The sequence below is a fragment of the Leptodactylus fuscus genome, chromosome 5 (genome assembly GCF_031893055.1).
Source record: "Leptodactylus fuscus isolate aLepFus1 chromosome 5, aLepFus1.hap2, whole genome shotgun sequence".
Taxonomy (NCBI): Eukaryota; Metazoa; Chordata; class Amphibia; order Anura; family Leptodactylidae; genus Leptodactylus; species Leptodactylus fuscus.
The window spans coordinates 94934248-94959171 of record NC_134269.1 but is presented as its reverse complement, the minus strand read 5'-3'; the positions used below and the strand labels follow the sequence as shown (position 1 = coordinate 94959171).

At 45.6% G+C, this 24924-nt stretch overlaps 1 protein-coding gene across 2 annotated transcripts in view; it reads left to right on the top strand.

Moving 5' to 3' along the window:
• The window catches only part of CIB2 (calcium and integrin binding family member 2), a 67442-nt gene extending 42845 nt beyond the window's left edge, over nt 1-24597 (top strand). For both annotated transcript variants that reach the window (XM_075273867.1, XM_075273866.1), the window contains exons 3-6: nt 398-509; nt 8006-8153; nt 10655-10850; nt 23534-24597. In XM_075273867.1, coding sequence (XP_075129968.1) covers nt 441-509; nt 8006-8153; nt 10655-10850; nt 23534-23555 — 435 coding nt within the window. In that variant the 5' untranslated portion in view covers nt 398-440 and the 3' untranslated portion in view covers nt 23556-24597. The remainder of the gene's footprint in view (nt 1-397; nt 510-8005; nt 8154-10654; nt 10851-23533) is intronic.
• The last annotated feature ends 327 nt before the right edge of the window (nt 24598-24924 follow it).

Sequence of the window (24924 nt, the reverse complement as noted above, 5' to 3'; positions counted from 1 at the left end):
TGCTGCATTATTATATGGTTTCATACTATAGTAATGAGGATTCATACAACATAGAAAATACCTTAGCCATCTAAAAATATTACTCATTGCTAGCTTGTCAAGATATACTATCTATTCAAGGATATATTCTGAAACCTGAAAGTGGATGACGAGAAGATAGCAATTCATTGTTGTAGACATGTCCAAGATGACAGACTGGTTAAGAAAACTGGTTCTATTATGTAAGATAAATAGTCCTGTTAGGGTGACACATAGGAACATAGTTTATGGCATATAAACCACATCAAGCTATAAGACTGATTCGTAATTACCAGTTATAACTGTTTGTAAATGACATAAGTATTGAAGTCGAAAATGGTTAATATGTTTTCATAGCATGTTTATGGGCTTCTTGCAGGTTACACGGAATTTTCTATGAACTGGCTCCTAATATAGTTCCAATGGATTATACAGATGACCCTGATGTCAAAGTTCCCATGCAACTTATCATTAATATGCCTGAACTGATGGTGAGATGTAGCTGCTGAAACATGATTGAATGTTATAGATGTCAGTGAAATATGTAATTTGTGGGACTTAATAGAACAGACTCATTAGAAAGTTTAAAGAGGTTGTCCAAGATTTTTACAGGTAGACAAAAAATGTGCTGAAATGAATTTTTGTAATTGAGACCACATGAACTGTGCACATGACTTCAGTTGTAAACCACACTCACCATGAACTTGATGTCATTACTGATGAAGGCAGCATTTGTCTAAACTTTATTGACTGCCAGAGCAGCCCAGGAGAAGATGTGGTCTGGTCCTGATCACCTGAGAAAGCAGCACTTCACATATCTGTATGATCACAGCAGTGATTAGAGACAACAGCAGCAAGGACAAGTAGACAAACACATCTTAATGTATTTATTTAAAATTTTCAAGCCTCTCCCCGCTCAGTCAGACAGTATTCTTCCTTGAGTGGGTTGGGGGGGAGGGCAATTGCCACTGATGAGCTGACAGCATGGTAGAGACCTACCCCTCGTTCACATGTGCATTTGGTACTCCATTCGGGGAGTCCGCAAGAAGACCCCTCCTCCAAACGGAATACCAAAAGTAAGTGCAAGCACTGGTGCAGTAAAAGCACACAGACCCCATAGACTATAATGGGGTCTGTGTGCTTACCACCAGATCTCCGCAGGGATCTTCTGGACAGGAAAGTAGTTCACCATCTACTTTCCTGTCTGCATGATTCGTGCGGGCCACGCGTGGCAAGCACACGCACCCCATTATAGCCTATGGGGTCCGTGTGCTTTTACTGCACAGCACTTGCAATTGCATTTGTATTCCATTCGGGGAGTCCCCATGCGGACTCCCCTGGACGGAATCCAAACACTGATGTGAACATGGGCTTAGGGAGAGTGAAGGAGACTTGCAGCTTGTGCAGTAGATGGAATGGTTCATCATCAGCATCATGCTGGATCCTGCTCAGGCACAATGCAACATATACACATATATAAGTAAATATAGATATGTACACACACCCAAAAGTAATTAAATAAAATATATATATAGATATATACAGTTGTGCTCAAAAGTTTACATAGCCTGGCAATTTGGGGAGGGGGGGGGGTTTGGCCTTTTTCAGAGAATATGAATGATAACACAAAAACTTTTTCTCCACTCATGGTTAGTGGTTGGTTGAAGCCATTTATTGTCAATCTTCTGTGTTTTCTCTTTTTAAATCATAATGACCCTGTTCAAAAGTTCACATACCCCAGTTCTTCATACCGTGTATTGTCATTGATTGTAACATCAATGACAGCTAGAAGTTTTTTTGTGGTAGTTGTGGCTGAGGCTCTTTATTTTCTGACTCAGTAAAGCTGCCAATTCTTCTTGGCAAAAAGTCTCCAGTTCCTGTAAATTCCTGGGCTTTCTTACATGTACTGCACACTTGAGATCTCCCCAGAGAGGCTCAATGATATTGAGGTCAGGAGACTGAGTTGGCCACTCCAGAACCTTCACTTCCTTCTGCTGTAGCCAATGACAGGTCGACTTGGCCTTGTGTTTTGGATCGTTGTCATGTTGGCACATCCAACTACGTCCCATGTGCAGCTTCCTGGCTGATCAGTGCAAATCCGCCTCCAGTATTTGCTGAAAACGTGCTGAATTAATCTTTCCTTCAACTTTGACCAAGTTTCCTGTGCCTTTTGAAGCTCACATATCCCCACATCATCAGTGATCCACCTCCGTACTTTACAGTAGGAATGGTGTTCCTTTCATCATAGGCCTTGTGACAACTCTCCAAATTTTATGGTTTATGGTTGTGGCCAAAAAGTTTGATTTTTATGTCATCACTCCAAATTACCTTGTGCCAGAAGTTTTAAGGCTTGTCTCTGTGCTATTTGGCGTATTGAAGGTGAGATTCTTTGTGGAATTTGCGCAGTAATGGCTTTCTTCTGGCTAATCGACCATGCAGCTCATTTTTATTCAAGTGACTTCTTATTGTGTATCTTGTAACAGCCACACCGATAGTTTTCAGAGTCCTTTATTTCAGCTGATGTTATATGTGATTTTTTTTCTTTGCATCCTGAACTATTTTCTGGGCAGTTGTGGCCTAAATTTTGGTTGATCTACCTGACCATGGTTTGGGTTTTACAGATCCCCTGAGTTTCCAAAGAAGATAAGAGAAGAGGTATTTGGTATACTCCAATTACTCTCTACATTAAAGGGATTATCTAGCTTCCAAAAATTATCTGTAAATACATCCACAGCAGTGCTAAATACTCACTGTTTTCTTGTGCAGTCTTTTCTTGGCTTTATTTTACTTGAGACTCCTTGTATCACTGTTATTTACATGCTGTGACTCTATGAAGAAACTACAGTTCCCATGATTCTTCTCCCTGCTGTCACTCCCTTTTTTTGCTGCTAACAGGATGGAGGGAGAAGTGAGCTTGAATGAAACATCACAGGACATGAGACCTCAGATGTGGGAGTGATTTATTACCTGCTTATTATGATTTTATTGGAAGGGCGAGTGGAGAAGGGAGAGGAATCATGGGAAATATAGTTTATTCACAGGCTCACTGCATATTAATAACAGTGATACAAGAAGTCTTTAGAAAAATAAAGCCAAGAAGGCTACAAGGAAACAGTGAGTATTTAACAATGCTATGGAGGTTTTTGCAGATCATTTTTTAAGCTGGATAACCCCTTTTTAAATTCAAAGCACCATGCAAAAACCAAACCTTGTCTCATATATGGTATTTGACTAGACTTGTGTGTAGATGATTTAGCATAGAGTATACCTACCCATGGAAAGGCTCAGAGAAAACAGGGCCAGTATTGGGGTTGCTGTTTAGGTGTTAACTCTGTATTAACCCAGTTGAATCACTCCACTAAATGACAAATCACAACCTCTGTAATATATAGCCCTATTGGTAGATTGTGGTTATAAGACTAATTACATAGGGGTTGATGGTTTGTAGGTCAACAAAGCCATAACACAAAACATAAGAAACTACTGTTTCTTACCTGTCCCCCGGCTCCTACGCTGTCGGCCTCCGCTGCCGTCCTTGTTCAATGACGTCGGACGTCACATGACCCGGGACGCAGGCCGGGTTCATGTGACGTCAGAGACGTCAGGAAGGAGGCCTGGCAGGATCGTGGAGAGGTAAGTAACAGTATTTTTTATGTTTCTTACCTCTCCCGGTCTGCCAATCATTATACTCCGGGGTCCGAAAAGACCCCCGAGTATAATGATAGCAGCGGTAGCGGCTGTCACCGGGCCCCTAATGTCCCGGGCCCTGTGGCAGCTGACTCTGCTGCTATGGGGGTAGTTACGCCACTGTGCACAAACACATAGATAGATAGATAGATAGATAGATAGATAGATAGATAGATAGATAGGGGAGTATTCGAGGGTGTACTGGGTATTAATGAAAACTGTTAGGAGTTGCAGTGAGTGGATGCTGGGAAGGACTGTATGGAAAACCACTGACACTCACACAACAATGAAGGAAGTATTGCATGAACCTGAAAATATGAGAAATGGTAAAAATGGTCCAAACACACGTACAAGTCCTCAGTAGAGATGAGCGAACACTAAAATGTTCGAGGTTCGAAATTCGATTCGAACAGCCGCTCACTGTTCGAGTGTTCGAATGGGTTTCGAACCCCATTATAGTCTATGGGGAACATAAACTCGTTAAGGGGGAAACCCAAATTCGTGTCTGGAGGGTCACCAAGTCCACTATGACACCCCAGGAAATGATACCAACACCCTGGAATGACACTGGGACAGCAGGGGAAGCATGTCTGGGGGCATAAAAGTCACTTTATTTCATGGAAATCCCTGTCAGTTTGCGATTTTCGCAAGCTAACTTTTCCCCATAGAAATGCATTGGCCAGTGCTGATTGGCCAGAGTACGGAACTCGACCAATCAGCGCTGGCTCTGCTGGAGGAGGCGGAGTCTAAGATAGCTCCACACCAGTCTCCATTCAGGTCCGACCTTAGACTCCGCCTCCTCCGGCAGAGCCAGCGCTGATTGGCCGAAGGCTGGCCAATGCATTCCTATGCGAATGCAGACTTAGCAGTGCTGAGTCAGTTTTGCTCAACTACACATCTGATGCACACTCGGCACTGCTACATCAGATGTAGCAATCTGATGTAGCAGAGCCGAGGGTGCACTAGAACCCCTGTGCAAACTCAGTTCACGCTAATAGAATGCATTGGCCAGCGCTGATTGGCCAATGCATTCTATTAGCCCGATGAAGTAGAGCTGAATGTGTGTGCTAAGCACACACATTCAGCACTGCTTCATCAAGCCAATACAATGCATTAGCCAGTGCTGATTGGCCAGAGTACGGAATTCGGCCAATCAGCGCTGGCCAATGCATTCTATTAGCCCGATGAAGTAGAGCTGAATGTGTGTGCTAAGCACACACATTCAGCACTGCTTCATCAAGCCAATACAATGCATTAGCCAGTGCTGATTGGCCAGAGTACGGAATTCGGCCAATCAGCGCTGGCTCTGCTGGAGGAGGCGGAGTCTAAGATCACTCCACACCAGTCTCCATTCAGGTCCGACCTTAGACTCCGCCTCCTCCGGCAGAGCCAGCGCTGATTGGCCGAAGGCTGGCCAATGCATTCCTATGCGAATGCAGACTTAGCAGTGCTGAGTCAGTTTTGCTCAACTACACATCTGATGCACACTCGGCACTGCTACATCAGATGTAGCAATCTGATGTAGCAGAGCCGAGGGTGCACTAGAACCCCTGTGCAAACTCAGTTCACGCTAATAGAATGCATTGGCCAGCGCTGATTGGCCAATGCATTCTATTAGCCCGATGAAGTAGAGCTGAATGTGTGTGCTAAGCACACACATTCAGCACTGCTTCATCAAGCCAATACAATGCATTAGCCAGTGCTGATTGGCCAGAGTACGGAATTCGGCCAATCAGCGCTGGCCAATGCATTCTATTAGCCCGATGAAGTAGAGCTGAATGTGTGTGCTAAGCACACACATTCAGCACTGCTTCATCAAGCCAATACAATGCATTAGCCAGTGCTGATTGGCCAGAGTACGGAATTCGGCCAATCAGCGCTGGCTCTGCTGGAGGAGGCGGAGTCTAAGGTCGGACCTGAATGGAGACTGGTGTGGAGCGATCTTAGACTCCGCCTCCTCCAGCAGAGCCAGCGCTGATTGGCCGAATTCCGTACTCTGGCCAATCAGCACTGGCTAAAGCATTGTATTGGCGTGATGAAGCAGTGCTGAATGTGTGTGCTTAGCACACACATTCAGCTCTACTTCATCGGGCTAATAGAATGCATTGGCCAATCAGCGCTGGCCAATGCATTCTATTAGCGTGAACTGAGTTTGCACAGGGGTTCTAGTGCACCCTCGGCTCTGCTACATCAGATTGCTACATCTGATGTAGCAGTGCCGAGTGTGCATCAGATGTGTAGTTGAGCAAAACTGACTCAGCACTGCTAAGTCTCTGCATTCGCATAGGAATGCATTGGCCAGCCTTCGGCCAATCAGCGCTGGCTCTGCCGGAGGAGGCGGAGTCTAAGGTCGGACCTGAATGGAGACTGGTGTGGAGCGATCTTAGACTCCGCCTCCTCCAGCAGAGCCAGCGCTGATTGGTCGAGTTCCGTACTCTGGCCAATCAGCGCTGGCCAATGCATTCTATTAGCCCGATGAAGTAGAGCTGAATGTGTGTGCTTAGCACACACATTCAGCTCTACTTCATCAGGCTAATAGAATACATTGGCCAATCAGCGCTGGCCAATGCATTCTATTAGCTTGATGAAGCAGAGTGTGCACAAGGGTTCAAGCGCACCCTCGGCTCTGATGTAGCAGAGCTGAGGGTGCACAAGGGTTCAAGTGCACCCTCGGCTCTCCTACATCAGAGCCGAGGGTGCGCTTGAACCCTTGTGCAGCCTCGGCTCTGCTACATCAGAGCCGAGGGTGCGCTTGAACCCTTGTGCACACTCTGCTTCATCAAGCTAATAGAATGCATTGGCCAGCACTGATTGGCCAGAGTACGGAATTCGGCCAATCAGCGCTGGCCAATGCATCCCTATGGGAAAAAGTTTATCTCACAAAAATCACAATTACACACCCGATAGAGCCCCAAAAAGTTATTTTTAATAACATTCCCCCCTAAATAAAGGTTATCCCTAGCTATCCCTGCCTGTACAGCTATCCCTGTCTCATAGTCACAAAGTTCACATTCTCATATGACCCGGATTTGAAATCCACTATTCGTCTAAAATGGAGGTCACCTGATTTCGGCAGCCAATGACTTTTTCCAATTTTTTTCAATGCCCCCAGTGTCGTAGTTCCTGTCCCACCTCCCCTGCGCTGTTATTGGTGCAAAAAAGGCGCCAGGGAAGGTGGGAGGGGAATCGAATTTTGGCGCACTTTACCACGTGGTGTTCGATTCGATTCGAACATGGCGAACACCCTGATATCCGATCGAACATGTGTTCGATAGAACACTGTTCGCTCATCTCTAGTCCTCAGCTATGTTTGTTCATTCATGTTACACGCATTTCCTCCCTTTAGTCACATTTTCTTTCCCCCAAACCCCTTTTAAGGAACTATAGAAAAAAACCATAGCATTAACCATGACTGTGGCTGCACGCCATAGATTTGTCAGGATTTTTTACATGCTTAACCATGACTGTGACTACACATCATAAATTTGTCAAGCTTTTTTACATACCTTTACCACAAAGGGTCTTCTTACCATGTGTTTGATATGCTAAGTATATTATTACGTATGGACAATTGGCGATTCAGCTTAAGACAATAAATATTGACTGGGGGAAGGCCAGGCTGTAACATATGGAATGTCCACCATGACAAAGATCAGCTAAGAATCCAAAGCTTAATGAAGCAGAAAATGTAGAGAGAGGAAAGAAAAATAAAGGTTATGGGATATTGACCGAATACTTGTATCCTGTGTTTGATCAGTCATGAAAGTAACGGAAAGGCAAATGTCACATATTGAAATATATATATGCATTTTAAGCACTGGTGTACTTTCACATGGAAAGCAGCCCATAGTAATATACATGCCAGTGCTCTACCTATTTGTCTCTATGCTGGAAAACCAATAATGGTTCCTGGAAGGGATTCATGGACCACTGCAAAGTAAATCAGAAAACGTTGAAAACATAGCAGAAACGTTTACTTTTTTCTTCATCTTAGAAAAACATGTCCTTTGTATAATATCTGATATATTTGTGGCTTCACCTCCAGTGTTATAATTTATGCTTTTTTGTTTTGAATTTCATATGAATTTGCCAAAAGAATATTTACAAAATGCTCTGTCAGATGTCTTATGTATAAAGCTAGAATCTTGTACAAATGGTACCTGACATATCACATAGAGACAGTGTGCTATGTCAGCATGAGGCCTTAAAGCGGACAAAAATCTGAGGCCTATAATTGAATCAGACAGTTCACCATTGTATATCAGAGTGACACCTAAATTACCTTTTCTTTTCTTTCCAGGAAAATCCTTTCAAGGAAAGAATTGTGCAGGCTTTTTCTGAAGATGGGGAAGGGAACCTTAGCTTCAATGACTTTGTGGATATGTTCTCTGTGATGAGCGAGATGGCTCCTCGTGAACTGAAAGCAATCTATGCTTTTAAGATCTATGGTAATTGCTAATCATTACATAATACAGAAACAAAATAAAGACAAAATAGAAAGATATGTACAGACAGTAACATGACAAGGCATACAATGAAGTCAATGAGTGGAAACGACAATGACTTCATATATATGGGGCAATGACATTGCTAGGAATGCACAAGGACAAAGCAAGTATAAAATGTACTTGTGGATTGTCATTGATCTCTCTAAATCCATGACTTGCACTGACTATAGTTTTAGTTATCCCAAATGACCACGACTGCTGGTTTGCTACATCCTAGCAAATGAAGACACAGCCATGAAAAACAATATACAGTGGGGCAAAAAAGTATTTAGTCAGTCACCAATAGTGCAAGTTCCACCACTTAAAAAGATGAGAGGCATCTGTAATTTACATCATAGGTAGACCTCAACTATGAGAGACAAAATGAGAAAACAAATCCAGAAAATCACATTGTCTGATTTTGAAAGAATTTATTTGCAAATTGTGGTGGAAAATAAGTATTTGGTCAGTAACAAAATTTCATCTCAATACTTTGTTATATATCCTTTGTTGGCAATGACAGAGCTCAAACGTTTTCTGTAAGTCTTCACAAGGTTGGCACACACTGTTGTTGGTATGTTGGCCCATTCCTCCATGCAGATCTCCTCTAGAGCAGGGATGTTTTGGGGCTGTCGCTTGGCAACACGGACTTTCAACTCCCTCCAAAGGTTTTCTATAGGGTTGAGATCTGGAGACTGGCTAGGCCACTCCAGGACCTTGAAATGCTTCTTACAAAGCCACTCCTTCGTTGCCCTGGTGGTGTGTTTTGGATCATTGTCATGTTGAAAGACCCAGCCACGTTTAATCTTCAATGCCCTTGCTGATGGAAGGAGGTTTGCACTCAAAATCTCACGATACATGGCCCCATTCATTCTTTCATGTACCCGGATCAGTCGTCCTGGCCCCTTTGCAGAGAAACAGCCCCAAAGCATGATGTTTCCACCCCCATGCTTTACAGTAGGTATGGTGTTTGATGGATGCAACTCAGTATTCTTTTTCCTCCAAACACGAAAAGTTGTGTTTCTACCAAACAGTTCCAGTTTGGTTTCATCAGACTATAGGACATTCTCCCAAAACTCTTCTGGATCATCCAAATGCTCTCTAGCAAACTTCAGACGGGCCCGGAAATGTACTGGCTTAAGCAGTGGGACACGTCTGGCACTGCAGGATCTGAGTCCCTGGCGGCGTAGTGTGTTACTGATGGTAGGCTGTGTTACATTGGTCCCAGCTCTCTGCAGTTCATTCACTAGGTCCCCCCGCGTGGTTCTGGGATTTTTGCTCACCGTTCTTGTGATCATTTTGACCCCACGGGGTGAGATTTTGCGTGGAGCCCCATATCGAGGGAGATTATTAGTGGTCTTGTATGTCTTCCATTTTCTAATTATTGCTCCCACAGTTGATTTCTTCAATCCAAGCTGGTTGCCTATTGCAGATTCAGTCTTCCCAGCCTGGTGCAGGGCTACAATTTTGTTTCTGGTGTCCTTTGACAGCTTTTTGGTCTTCACCATAGTGGAGTTTGGAGTCTGACTGTTTGAGGGTGTACACAGGTGTCTTTTTATACTGATAACAAGTTTAAACAGGTGCCATTACTACAGGTAATGAGTGGAGGAAAGAGGAGACTCTTAAAGAAGAAGTTACAGGTCTGTGAGAGCCAGAAATCTTGATTGTTTGTAGGTGACCAAATACTTATTTTCCACCATAATTTGAAAAAAAATTCTTACAAAATCAGACAATGTGATTTTCTGGATTTGTTTTCTCATTTTGTCTCTCATAGTTGAGGTGTATCTATGATGTAAATTACAGACGCCTCTCTTCTTTTTAAGTGGTGGAACTTGCACTATTGGTGACTGACTAAATACTTTTTTGCCCCACTGTAGCTGGCTAAGGTTGTATACTACAATGAACTTCTTTCTGGCAGGGTCAAAATGGCCCACAGGCGAGAGCAAATGAATCCCCCAGGAAGCCCCCAAGCCACGATGGGCCCCAGATTCCACCTCCTATATAAGCAATGCAGGAACAGTAAACTCACTATACTACCTACAGAAAGGCAGAGTATAGCATCTGGGAGTATTATTTCAGAAAAGTACCAGTTTATTATATAGATACATCTGGTGACTGAGATGACATGTAGGTGAATAGTCAGCCTGGTCAGTATCATCACTTCCTGGGCCTGACACTTTATGAGCATGCATCAGGCTACCAGCATGGCTCCAGGACAGAAACAATTTAGGCAAGGAGTATTAGGCAGCAAGTTACTACTGAAAAAAATGTGTCTGCATAGTTTGAGGAATTTGCAAATGGGGATTCAGATAATATTTGCATGTAGCAGTACAGTGGGCCCCCAGAATAAATTTTACAGGTGGGCTTTTGGAACCCCAGCTCCTGGAATTAAGTTTCTGTACAGTTGATCATGGCGTTGCCTAAATGTTGAAGGTGTGTTTTCCTTCTCATGTCATACTTAGATTTCAACGTAGATAACTTCATTTGTAAATCTGATCTGGAAAAAACTCTCAATAAGCTGACACGAGAAGAACTTGAGGAAGAAGAGGTAACACTGGTTTGTGAGAAGGTAATCGAGGAGGCAGATATGGATGGTGATGGAAAATTGAATTATGCGGACTTTGAGAACATGATTTCTAAAGCACCAGATTTTCTCAGGTAATTCGGTTTTTGTTCAGAAGAACGGTACACATGTTTTATAATATGAATTGAAGCTCCAAAAGAATATGTCTTTGTGGAGCCCACCACTAGAGATGAGCGAACAGTGTTCTATCGAACTCATGTTCGATCGGATATTAGGCTGTTCGGCATGTTCGAATCGAATCGAACACCGCGTGGTAAAGTGCGCCATTACTCGATTCCCCTCCCACCTTCCCTGGCGCCTTTTTTGCTCCAATAACAGCGCAGGGTAGGTGGGACAGGAACTACGACACCGGTGACGTTGAAAAAAGTAGGCAAAACCCATTGGCTGCCGAAAACATGTGACCTCTAATTTAAAAGAACAGCGACGCCCAGCTTCGCGTCATTCTGAGCTTGCAATTCACCGAGGACGGAGGTTTCCGTCCAGCTAGCTAGGGCTTAGATTCTGGGTAGGCAGGGACAGGCTAGGATAGGAAGGAGAAGACAACCAACAGCTCTTGTAAGAGCTAAATTCCAGGGAGAAGCTTGTCAGTGTAACGTGGCACTGACGGGCTCAATCGCCGCAACCCAGCTTTCCCAGGATCCTGAATGGAATACACTGTCAGTGTATTCCCGTATACCCGATATATACCCCGATACCCGTTCCAACGGTGTGCCCCCCCACCTTCACCCCAGAAATACCCTGCAAGTCCCCTAGCAATAGAATTGGGGCTATATACACCCACAATTTTTACTACTGGTATACAGTGCCATTGTCTGACTGGGAATTCAAAGAATATATTGGGAATACAAATACCCTCATTTCTTGCTACTGCCATATAGTGCCAGTTTCTGACTGGTAATTCAAAGAATATATTGGGGTTACGTGCACCCACAATTTTTACTACTGGTATACAGTGCCATTGTCTGACTGGGAATTCAAAGAATATATTGGGAATACAAATACCCTCATTTCTTGCTACTGCCATATAGTGCCAGTGTCTGACTGGGAATTCAAAGAATATATTGGGGTTACGTGCACCCACAATTTTTACTACTGGTATACAGTGCCATTGTCTGACTGGGAATTCAAAGAATATATTGGGAATACAAATACCCTCATTTCTTGCTACTGCCATATAGTGCCAGTGTCTGACTGGGAATTCAAAGAATATATTGGGGTTACGTGCACCCACAATTTTTACTACTGGTATACAGTGCCATTGTCTGACTGGGAATTCAAAGAATATATTGGGAATACAAATACCCTCATTTCTTGCTACTGCCATATAGTGCCAGTGTCTGACTGGGAATTCAAAGAATATATTGGGGTTACGTGCACCCACAATTTTTACTACTGGTATACAGTGCCATTGTCTGACTGGGAATTCAAAGAATATATTTGGAATACAAATACCCTCATTTCTTGCTACTGCCATATAGTGCCAGTGTCTGACTGGTAATTCAAAGAATATATTGGGGTTACGTGCACCCACAATTTTTACTACTGGTATACAGTGCCATTGTCTGACTGGGAATTCAAAGAATATATTGGGAATACAAATACCCTCATTTCTTGCTACTGCCATATAGTGCCAGTGTCTGACTGGGAATTCAAAGAATATATTGGGGTTACGTGCACCCACAATTTTTACTACTGGTATACAGTGCCATTGTCTGACTGGGAATTCAAAGAATATATTGGGAATACAAATACCCTCATTTCTTGCTACTGCCATATAGTGCCAGTGTCTGACTGGGAATTCAAAGAATATATTGGGGTTACGTGCACCCACAATTTTTACTACTGGTATACAGTGCCATTGTCTGACTGGGAATTCAAAGAATATATTGGGAATACAAATACCCTCATTTCTTGCTACTGCCATATAGTGCCAGTGTCTGACTGGGAATTCAAAGAATATATTGGGGTTACGTGCACCCACAATTTTTACTACTGGTATACAGTGCCATTGTCTGACTGGGAATTCAAAGAATATATTGGGAATACAAATACCCTCATTTCTTGCTACTGCCATATAGTGCCAGTGTCTGACTGGGAATTCAAAGAATATATTGGGGTTACGTGCACCCACAATTTTTACTACTGGTATACAGTGCCATTGTCTGACTGGGAATTCAAAGAATATATTGGGAATACAAATACCCTCATTTCTTGCTACTGCCATATAGTGCCAGTGTCTGACTGGGAATTCAAAGAATATATTGGGGTTACGTGCACCCACAATTTTTACTACTGGTATACAGTGCCATTGTCTGACTGGGAATTCAAAGAATATATTGGGAATACAAATACCCTCATTTCTTGCTACTGCCATATAGTGCCAGTGTCTGACTGGGAATTCAAAGAATATATTGGGGTTACGTGCACCCACAATTTTTACTACTGGTATACAGTGCCATTGTCTGACTGGGAATTCAAAGAATATATTGGGAATACAAATACCCTCATTTCTTGCTACTGCCATATAGTGCCAGTGTCTGACTGGTAATTCAAAGAATATATTGGGGTTACGTGCACCCACAATTTTTACTACTGGTATACAGTGCCATTGTCTGACTGGGAATTCAAAGAATATATTGGGAATACAAATACCCTCATTTCTTGCTACTGCCATATAGTGCCAGTGTCTGACTGGGAATTCAAAGAATATATTGGGGTTACGTGCACCCACAATTTTTACTACTGGTATACAGTGCCATTGTCTGACTGGGAATTCAAAGAATATATTGGGAATACAAATACCCTCATTTCTTGCTACTGCCATATAGTGCCAGTGTCTGACTGGGAATTCAAAGAATATATTGGGGTTACGTGCACCCACAATTTTTACTACTGGTATACAGTGCCAATTTCTAACTAGGAATTCAAAATGCGCAAGGCTCCCGGAAAGGGACGTGGACGAGGCCGTGGGCGAGGTCGGGGGAATGGTTCTGGGGAGCAAGGTAGCAGTGAAGCCACAGGGCGTCCCGTGCCTACTCCTGTGGGGCAGCAAGCATTGCGCCACTCCACAGTGCCAGGGTTGCTTGCCACATTAACTAAACTGCAGGGTACAAACCTTAGTAGGCCCGAGAACCAGGAACAGGTCTTGCAATGGCTGTCAGAGAACGCTTACAGCACATTGTCCAGCAGCCAGTCAGACTCTGCCTCCTCTCCTCCTATTACCCAACAGTCTTGTCTTCCTTCCTCCCAAAATTCCGAAGCTTTACAGAACAATAACCCAAACTGTCCCTGCTCCCCAGAGCTGTTCTCCGCTCCTTTCATTGTCCCTCAACCTGCCTCTCCACGTCACGATTCCACGAACCTAACAGAGGAGCATCTGTGTCCAGATGCTCAAACACTAGAGTCTCCTCCATCTCCGTTCGATTTGGTGGTGGATGACCAGCAACCCACCCTCATCGACGATGATGTGACGCAGTTGCCGTCAGGGCATCCAGTTGACTGGCGCATTGTGCGGGAGGAGGAGATGAGACAGGAGTTGGAAGAGGAAGTGGTGGATGATGAGGACACTGACCCGACCTGGACAGGGGGGATGTCAAGCGGGGAAAGTAGTGTGGATGTTGAGGCAGGTGCAGCACCAAAAAGGGTAGCTAGAGGCAGAGGCAGAGGTCAGCAGCTTAGGCGAAGCCAGGCCACACCCGGAATCTCCCAAGATGTTCCAGTTCGTACCCAGCCCCGAAAAACTCCCACCTCGAGGGCACGTTTCTCGAAGGTGTGGAGTTTTTTCAAGGAATGCGCCGAGGACAGATATAGTGTTGTCTGCACAATTTGCCTCTCGAAATTGATTAGGGGCTCTGAGAAGAGCAACCTGTCCACCACTTCAATGCGCCGTCATTTGGAATCCAAGCACTGGAATCAGTGGCAGGCAGCAACGGCAGGACAAAGGCCGCCTGCCGTTCACGCCACTGCCACTGCCTCTGCCTCTGCCACTGCCACTGCTGACTGTGCTGGCGATGCACTCCAGAGGACGAGCCAGGACACCACTTTATCTGCCTCCGCCACTTTGTTGACTTCTACCTCATCCTCCCCTGGTCCTGTCTTATCTCCTTCTCCTGCACCATCAAAGGCACCATCAGGCGTTTCTTTACAACAACCCACCATCTCTCAGACATTGGAGCGGCGGCAGAAATACACTGCTAACCACCCACACGCGCAAGCCTTGAAAGCCAACATCGCTAAACTGCTGGCCCAGGAGATGTTGGCGTTCCGGCTTGTTGAAACTCCCGCCTTCCTGGACCTGATGGCAACTGCGGCACCTCGCTATGCCGTCCCTAGCCGTCACTACTTCTCCCGGTGGGCCGTCCCCGCCTTGCACCAGCACGTGTCACTCAACATCAGGCGGGCCCTTAGTTCCGCGCTTTGCACAAAGGTCCACTTGACCACCGACGCGTGGACAAGTGCATGCGGACAGGGACGCTACATTTCACTGACGGCACACTGGGTGAATGTAGTTGAGGCTGGGACTGCTTCCCAAACTGGCCCGGTGTACCTCGTCTCCCCGCCTAACATTCCTGGCAGGGACACGAGAAGAACACCCCCCTCCTCCTCCTCCTCTACCGCCTCCTCCTCCGCCACCGCCTCCTCCTCCGCCACCGCCTCCTCCTCCGCTGTTAGATTGACCCCAGCTACGAGTTGGAAACGTTGCAGCACTGGCGTTGGTAGACGTCAGCAGGCTGTGCTGAAGCTGATCAGCTTGGGGGACAGACAGCACACTGCCTCCGAGGTGAGGGATGCCCTCCTCGATGAGACGGCAATATGGTTTGAGCCGCTGCACCTGGGCCCAGGCATGGTCGTTTGTGATAACGGCCGGAACCTGGTAGCAGCTCTGGAGCTTGCCGGACTCCAACATGTTCCATGCCTGGCCCACGTCTTCAACCTAGTGGTGCAACGTTTCCTAAAGAGCTACCCCAATGTTCCAGAGCTACTGGTGAAAGTGCGGCGCATGTGCGCCCACTTTCGCAAGTCGACAGTAGCCGCTGCTAGCTTAAAATCTCTCCAGCAACGCCTGCATGTGCCACAACACCGGCTTTTGTGCGACGTCCCCACACGCTGGAACTCAACGTTTCAGATGTTGAATAGAGTGGTTGAGCAGCAGAGACCTTTGATGGAATACCAGCTACAAAACCCTAGGGTGCCACAAAGTCAGCTGCCTCAGTTTCACATCCATGAGTGGCCATGGATGAGAGACCTTTGTGACATCCTACGGGTCTTTGAGGAGTCCACAAGGAGGGTGAGCTCTGAGGATGCGATGGTGAGCCTTACAATCCCGCTCTTGTGTGTTCTGAGAGAATCCCTGATTGACATCAGGGATAACTCAGATCACACAGAGGAGTTAGGGATAGCATCCGATCCGTCACAGCTGGAGAGTAGGTCCACACATCTGTCCGCTTCACTGCGTTTAATGGAGGAGGAGGAGGAGGAGGAGGAGGAGGAGGAAGAAGAGTTGTCCGATGATGTGATGGTGATACAGGAGGCTTCCGGGCAACTTCGAATCGTCCCATTGTTGCAGCGCGGATGGGTAGACATGGAGGATGAGGAGGAAATGGAGATTGAACTTTCCGGTGGGGCCAGAGGAGTCATGCCAACTAACACTGTGGCAGACATGGCTGAGTTCATGTTGGGGTGCTTTACAACCGACAAGCGTATTGTCAAAATCATGGAGGACAACCAGTACTGGATCTTTGCTATCCTTGACCCCCGGTATAAAAACAACATCTCGTCTTTTATTCCGGTAGAGGGGAGGGCCAATCGCATCAATGCTTGCCACAGGCAATTGGTGCAGAATATGATGGAGATGTTTCCAGCATGTGACAGTGGCGGCAGGGAGGGCAGTTCCTCCAGTAGGCAACCAAGTTCTCACCGGTCCACACAAACGAGGGGCACACTGTCTAAGGTCTGGGACACCTTGATGGCACCCCCTCGCCAAAGTGCCGCCACGGAGGGTCCTAGTGTCACCAGGCGTGAGAAGTATAGGCGCATGTTGCGGGAATACCTTTCCGACCACAGCCCTGTCCTCTCCGACCCCTCTGCGCCCTACACGTATTGGGTGTCGAAGTTGGACCTGTGGCTTGAACTTGCCCTATATGCCTTGGAGGTGCTGTCCTGTCCTGCCGCCAGCGTCCTATCTGAGAGGGTGTTCAGTGCAGCCGGTGGCATCATCACTGACAAGCGCACCCGTCTGTCAGCTGAGAGTGCCGACCGGCTCACTTTGATAAAAATGAACCACCACTGGGTAGAGCCGTCATTTTTGTGCCCACCTGTGTAAAGCACCCCAACATGAAACTCCATGTCTGTACTCAACCTCTCCAATTCCTCCGCATCCTCATACTCATCCACCATAAGCGTTGCACAATTCTGCTAATACTAGGCTCCCTCCAACATGATTTCCCCCAACTCTGCTGGTTAGAGGCTCCCTCCACCCTGATTTCCACCAACTCTGCTGGTTAGAGGCTCCCTCCACCCTGCTTTCCCACAACTCTGCTGGTTAGAGGCTCCTTCCACCATGAATTTGCCCAAACTGGGCTGTTTAGAGGCTCCCTCCACCATGAATTGGTCCAAACTGGGCTGGTTAGAGGCTCCCTCCACCATTAATTGGTCCAAACTGGGCTGGTTAGAGGCTCCCTCCACCATGAATTTCCCAAAACTTGGCTGTTTAGAGGCTCCCTCCACCATTAATTGGTCCAAACTGGGCTGGTTAGAGGCTCCCTCCACCATGAATTGGTCCAAACTGGGCTGGTTAGAGGCTCCCTCCACCATTAATTGGTCCAAACTGGGCTGGTTAGAGGCTCCCTCCACCATTAATTGGTCCAAACTGGGCTGGTTAGAGGCTCCCTCCACCATGAATTTGCCCAAACTGGGCTGGTTAGAGGCTCCCTCCACCATGAATTTGCCCAAACTGGGCTGTTTAGAGGCTCCCTCCACCATGAATTGGTCCAAACTGGGTTTTTTAGAGGCTCCCTCCACCATGAATTGGTCCAAACTGGGCTGGTTAGAGGCTCCCTCCACCATGAATTTCCCAAAACTTGGCTGTTTAGAGGCTCCCTCCACCATGAATTGGTCCAAACTGGGCTGGTTAGAGGCTCCCTCCACCATTAATTGGTCCAAACTGGGCTGGTTAGAGGCTCCCTCCACCATGAATTTGCCCAAACTGGGCTGTTTAGAGGCTCCCTCCACCATGAATTTGCCCAAACTGGGCTGGTTAGAGGCTCCCTCCACCATGAATTGGTCCAAACGGGTTTTTAGAGGCTCCCTTCACCATGAATTGGTCCAAACTTGGCTGTTTAGAGGCTCCCTCCACCATGAATTGGTCCAAACTGGGGTGGTTAGAGGCTCCCTCCACCATTAATTGGTCCAAACTGGGCTGGTTAGAGGCTCCCTCCACCATTAATTGGTCCAAACTGGGCTGGTTAGAGGCTCCCTCCACCATGAATTGGTCCAAACTGGGGTTTTTAGAGGCTCCCTCCACCATGAATTGGTCCAAACTTGGCTGTTTAGAGGCTCCCTCCACCATTAATTGGTCCAAACTGGGCTGGTTAGAGGCTCCCTCCACCATGAATTGGTCCAAACTGGGTTTTTTAGAGGCTCCCTCCACCATGAATTTGCCCAAACTGGGCTGTTTAGAGGCTCCCTCCACCATGAATTGGTCCAAACTGGGTTTTTTAGAGGCTCCCTCCACCATGAATTGGTCCAAACTGGGCTGGTTAGAGGCTCCCTCCACCATGAATTGGTCCAAACTGGGGTGGTTAGAGGCTCCCTCCACCATTAATTGGTCCAAACTGGGCTGGTTAGAGGCTCCCTCCACCATTAATTGGTCCAAACTGGGCTGGTTAGAGGCTCCCTCCACCATGAATTTGCCCAAACTGGGCTGGTTAGAGGCTCCCTCCACCATGAATTGGTCCAAACTGGGGTGGTTAGAGGCTCCCTCCACCATTAATTGGTCCAAACTGGGCTGGTTAGAGGCTCCCTCCACCATTAATTGGTCCAAACTGGGCTGGTTAGAGGCTCCCTCCACCATTAATTGGTCCAAACTGGGCTGGTTAGAGGCTCCCTCCACCATGAATTTGCCCAAACTGGGCTGTTTAGAGGCTCCCTCCACCATGAATTTGCCCAAACTGGGCTGGTTAGAGGCTCCCTCCACCATGAATTGGTCCAAACTGGGGTGGTTAGAGGCTCCCTCCACCATTAATTGGTCCAAACTGGGCTGTTTAGAGGCTCCCTCCACCATGAATTGGTCCAAACTGGGTTTTTTAGAGGCTCCCTCCACCATGAATTGGTCCAAACTGGGCTGGTTAGAGGCTCCCTCCACCATGAATTGGTCCAAACTGGGGTGGTTAGAGGCTCCCTCCACCATTAATTGGTCCAAACTGGGCTGGTTAGAGGCTCCCTCCACCATTAATTGGTCCAAACTGGGCTGGTTAGAGGCTCCCTCCACCATGAATTTGCCCAAACTGGGCTGGTTAGAGGCTCCCTCCACCATGAATTGGTCCAAACTGGGGTGGTTAGAGGCTCCCTCCACCATTAATTGGTCCAAACTGGGCTGGTTAGAGGCTCCCTCCACCATTAATTGGTCCAAACTGGGCTGGTTAGAGGCTCCCTCCACCATTAATTGGTCCAAACTGGGCTGGTTAGAGGCTCCCTCCACCATGAATTTGCCCAAACTGGGCTGTTTAGAGGCTCCCTCCACCATGAATTTGCCCAAACTGGGCTGGTTAGAGGCTCCCTCCACCATGAATTGGTCCAAACTGGGGTGGTTAGAGGCTCCCTCCACCATTAATTGGTCCAAACTGGGCTGGTTAGAGGCTCCCTCCACCATTAATTGGTCCAAACTGGGCTGGTTAGAGGCTCCCTCCACCATGAATTTGCCCAAACTGGGCTGTTTAGAGGCTCCCTCCACCATGAATTTGCCCAAACTGGGCTGGTTAGAGGCTCCCTCCACCATGAATTGGTCCAAACTGGGGTTTTTAGAGGCTCCCTCCACCATGAATTGGTCCAAACTGGGGTTTTTAGAGGCTCCCTCCACCATGAATTGGTCCAAACTGGGGTGGTTAGAGGCTCCCTCCACCATTAATTGGTCCAAACTGGGCTGGTTAGAGGCTCCCTCCACCATTAATTGGTCCAAACTGGGCTGGTTAGAGGCTCCCTCCACCATGAATTTGCCCAAACTGGGCTGTTTAGAGGCTCCCTCCACCATGAATTTGCCCAAACTGGGCTGGTTAGAGGCTCCCTCCACCATGAATTGGTCCAAACTGGGGTTTTTAGAGGCTCCCTCCACCATGAATTGGTCCAAACTGGGGTGGTTAGAGGCTCCCTCCACCATTAATTGGTCCAAACTGGGCTGGTTAGAGGCTCCCTCCACCATGAATTGGTCCAAACTGGGGTTTTTAGAGGCTCCCTCCACCATGAATTGGTCCAAACTTGGCTGTTTAGAGGCTCCCTCCACCATTAATTGGTCCAAACTGGGCTGGTTAGAGGCTCCCTCCACCATGAATTGGTCCAAACTGGGTTTTTTAGAGGCTCCCTCCACCATGAATTTGCCCAAACTGGGCTGTTTAGAGGCTCCCTCCACCATGAATTGGTCCAAACTGGGTTTTTTAGAGGCTCCCTCCACCATGAATTGGTCCAAACTTGGCTGTTTAGAGGCTCCCTCCACCATTAATTGGTCCAAACTGGGCTGGTTAGAGGCTCCCTCCACCATGAATTGGTCCAAACTGGGTTTTTTAGAGGCTCCCTCCACCATGAATTTGCCCAAACTGGGCTGTTTAGAGGCTCCCTCCACCATGAATTGGTCCAAACTGGGTTTTTTAGAGGCTCCCTCCACCATGAATTGGTCCAAACTGGGCTGGTTAGAGGCTCCCTCCACCATGAATTGGTCCAAACTGGGGTGGTTAGAGGCTCCCTCCACCATTAATTGGTCCAAACTGGGCTGGTTAGAGGCTCCCTCCACCATTAATTGGTCCAAACTGGGCTGGTTAGAGGCTCCCTCCACCATGAATTGGTCCAAACTGGGTTTTTTAGAGGCTCCCTCCACCATGAATTTGCCCAAACTGGGCTGTTTAGAGGCTCCCTCCACCATGAATTGGTCCAAACTGGGTTTTTTAGAGGCTCCCTCCACCATGAATTGGTCCAAACTTGGCTGTTTAGAGGCTCCCTCCACCATTAATTGGTCCAAACTGGGCTGGTTAGAGGCTCCCTCCACCATGAATTGGTCCAAACTGGGTTTTTTAGAGGCTCCCTCCACCATGAATTTGCCCAAACTGGGCTGTTTAGAGGCTCCCTCCACCATGAATTGGTCCAAACTGGGTTTTTTAGAGGCTCCCTCCACCATGAATTGGTCCAAACTGGGCTGGTTAGAGGCTCCCTCCACCATGAATTGGTCCAAACTGGGGTGGTTAGAGGCTCCCTCCACCATTAATTGGTCCAAACTGGGCTGGTTAGAGGCTCCCTCCACCATTAATTGGTCCAAACTGGGCTGGTTAGAGGCTCCCTCCACCATGAATTTGCCCAAACTGGGCTGGTTAGAGGCTCCCTCCACCATGAATTGGTCCAAACTGGGTTTTTTAGAGGCTCCCTCCACCATGAATTTGCCCAAACTGGGCTGGTTAGAGGCTCCCTCCACCATGAATTGGTCCAAACTGGGGTTTTTAGAGGCTCCCTCCACCATGAATTTGCCCAAACTCTGCTGGTTAGAGGCTCAATCCACCCTGATTTTCAAAACAAATGTTGGTGCCAACCTCAACTTACTACAAGGGCCAAATTCACTGCTGGTGACAAGCTCTCCTCACTGCAAGTGCCAAATACACATGTTTCAAGGTGTTTTCCTACTGTCAGAGAGGTGGTATTGAGTGTGTAAAGTGTGTAGTTGTTAGGCTGTGATGTTGGGGTAATAGAGGGTCTTTGGTGTGTTAGATGCCCCCAGACATGCTTCCCCTGCTGTCCCAGTGTCATTCCAGAGGTGTTGGCATCATTTCCTGGGGTGTCATAGTGGACTTGGTGACCCTCCAGACACGGATTTGGGTTTCCCCCTTAACGAGTATCTGTTCCCCATAGACTATAATGGGGTTCGAAACCCGTTCGAACACACGAACATTGAGCGGCTGTTCGAATCGAATTTCGAACCTCGAACATTTTAGTGTTCGCTCATCTCTACCCACCACCTTATATAGACCAGATTTCCTGTGGCAGATCTTCTATTCCACCATACATACTGGCCATCATCTCTGAGAAGATTACCCAAGTAGAAGACCACTTTTATGTGAAATTTTGAGTGGTTTTCATTCTATCCAGAGCTAAATAAAGCTAACTCTGGTGTATTGAAAAGATTAATATACTGCAAACAAAGCGAAGATCCAGCATATGCCAAACGATGAATTAAAATTTTAAACTTTATTCTTCAATCCATTAAAAAGCACTTGTTACATCCATATGGATACAAAGTATATCAAACACAGCTACGCGTAGCTGTGTTTGATATACTTTGTATCTATGTCTCACTCCATATAGATGTAACGAGTGCTTTTTAATGGATTGAAGAATAAAGTTTAAAATTTTAATTCATCGTTTGGCGTATGCTTGTTTGCAGTATATTCCTCTTTACGGGTTCAAGTCCATCTGTTTCCATGCATCCCAATGATGAGACCATAATCAAATGGTGAGCTGGATACATGTTTCTTTTGCTAGTATTGAAAAAATATAAGAATGAAAAAAATGCTAAAAAAGTTTTACCAGAGCGAGCAGTTAACTTTTTATATTTTATATCAATGCACCAGCATTAGTACTGTGGTATATGAGAAGCTGTTTACACATGCCTATTACTGATACACAATGCCACGTGTGGGACACATGGCAGTGCCCCATAAGTCTATATTACAAAGCTTTAGACACTCCGAGTGTTGTCACTTTATATAGTCTGCAAGCAGTGCCTCCAATGTATCTCCATTATTTTACTGTTGTGACTTCTCCCATAGTGCATGATGCAAAAAGCGGTGTCTCTATGTAAAATCAGAGATATGTCAAGTGTATTCTGACACCATAGAATTCTATGGGCGCGCTATTACTGACCAGTATAACTCAGATGCCAGATTCATGCAAAAGGAAAATAAAGGCGCCCTCCCATTATAAACTGATGCCATACCTTATTTGTGGTAGGATTACCCCTTTAACTGTAGTGTCATTTTTTTTCTTATTGACATTATTATTATTATTTCTTATTGAAATTCTTATTTCTTATTGAAATGCCTATGTATTATGTACTATGCCTATATGTATTATGATGTCAGCTTGTAACATAATTCTATTGCTTTTTTTGATTTTCTGAACATTACCTCTGTTTGACACAATTAACTAAACTATATTAAAGTAAAAAGTTTCCAAGTTAGTTTAGATTGCTTGCCTGCACTGACCACTCATAGATTGCTTGCCTTTACTAACCACTCATAGATTGCTTGCCTGCACTGACCACTCATAGATTGCTTGCCTTTACTAACCACTCATAGATTGCTTGCCTGCACTGACCACTCATAGATTGCTTGCCTTTACTAACCACTCATAGATTGCTTGCCTGCACTGACCACTCATAGATTGCATGCCTGCACTGACCACTCATGGTTGTTCTGTGCCCAGAGATGTCTGTTTCTGTTAGATGTTTTTGCTGTACTTTTTATTATTTACTGTTACCTGGTTAACCCCTTTCTTTTTCCTTTAGTACCTTTCATATAAGAATATGAATATTTTGCGATGAAATGGAATCACTGGCTCAGAGCAATTGGATCTCAGGCATCCACAGGACCCAACCTCTCCAAACTGCAAAAAATATCATGGTCGTCTTTCCACGAAAAGCCAAACTCACAACAGGAAGTTTAGTCTTCTTAAATCGAATGACATATTTGCCTGCATTTTTGTATTGTGAAACTTTTGTTATTGTCAAAGCAAAAAAAGTGGATTTTTGTACAGAATGTCACTCCAGAAAAAGGATATAAGCTGACTATGCGGGGCCTTAACACATGGATGTTGATCTAGAACTGCACATTATATTGCTTAAACCATCCAATATTATTTTCATTACTATTTTTTTACTTTACTGTTTATTACTCCTGTTAGTCTCAATAGGTTCACCTACTCTGTATTACATGGAATACAAAGGGCTTATATCTGGTGGAAGAAAATGCCACTTTGGATTGTTATTGACCGGCATTCAAGATGTCTCAGGAATTGGATAGAGGTATACTTTTAAAGAAAGTACTGCTGGAAGAAAAGCAGCGGAAGGACTAATAGTGTAATGTAAAGACATAGTGGGGCTAAACATGCTAACATTACAGTTTGTGAATTTAGAACTGTATGCATATAGAGGCTTATTGTAGTCACTCATATGTATTGCAGACCAGTGTTGAATATCCTGCAGACTTTATTTGTATATTCAACAACAATTTAATTCTCCTGTATCTGTTAAAGAACATGAAGCGAATGGATATTTCTAGGAGGCCTCATTACTTTCTATGAATTTGCTCCCACCAGTAGTAGCATTATTCAAGGAGCTGTACTCTCATGGAAGAAAGGACAATTATAAGGGCTATTTGGAAAGCAAGGACGGTTACTCTTATCCATGCAGTCTATGAGAATGGAAGTCACAAAATGTTTAGGCCTCTACAGTGACAACTTATTGGATTTCTTATGGGCATTGCTGGATATGGGGGATGTATATAGAGGTATTCTCCCAGAGTTAACATGGTGCCTTTTATAATCATTGTAAGTTTCCGTGCATTTCAAGCAATGGATACAATTGTTTCTTTGTTCTCAAAAGAATCTTATTCACTAAAATATGTGAAATATGTCTTCTGTTATAAGTAAAAAAAAATCTGTTGCATAGTCCATGATTATTGCTTCTTTCTTAAATAATGTGTATGACTGATCCTAAAGAAATCTTCCTAAAGACAAACATTTAAGGGTGTTAAACCACCCCTCCAGTCAAAGGCATAACTTAAAGAGGACCTTTCATGTCCTTGGGCACCTGAGGTTTTATATACCACTAGAACACCGCACTATCAGCTTTCCTGTTATGTGTCCCTGCTGAAGAGCTATCGGTGCCATTACCATAGC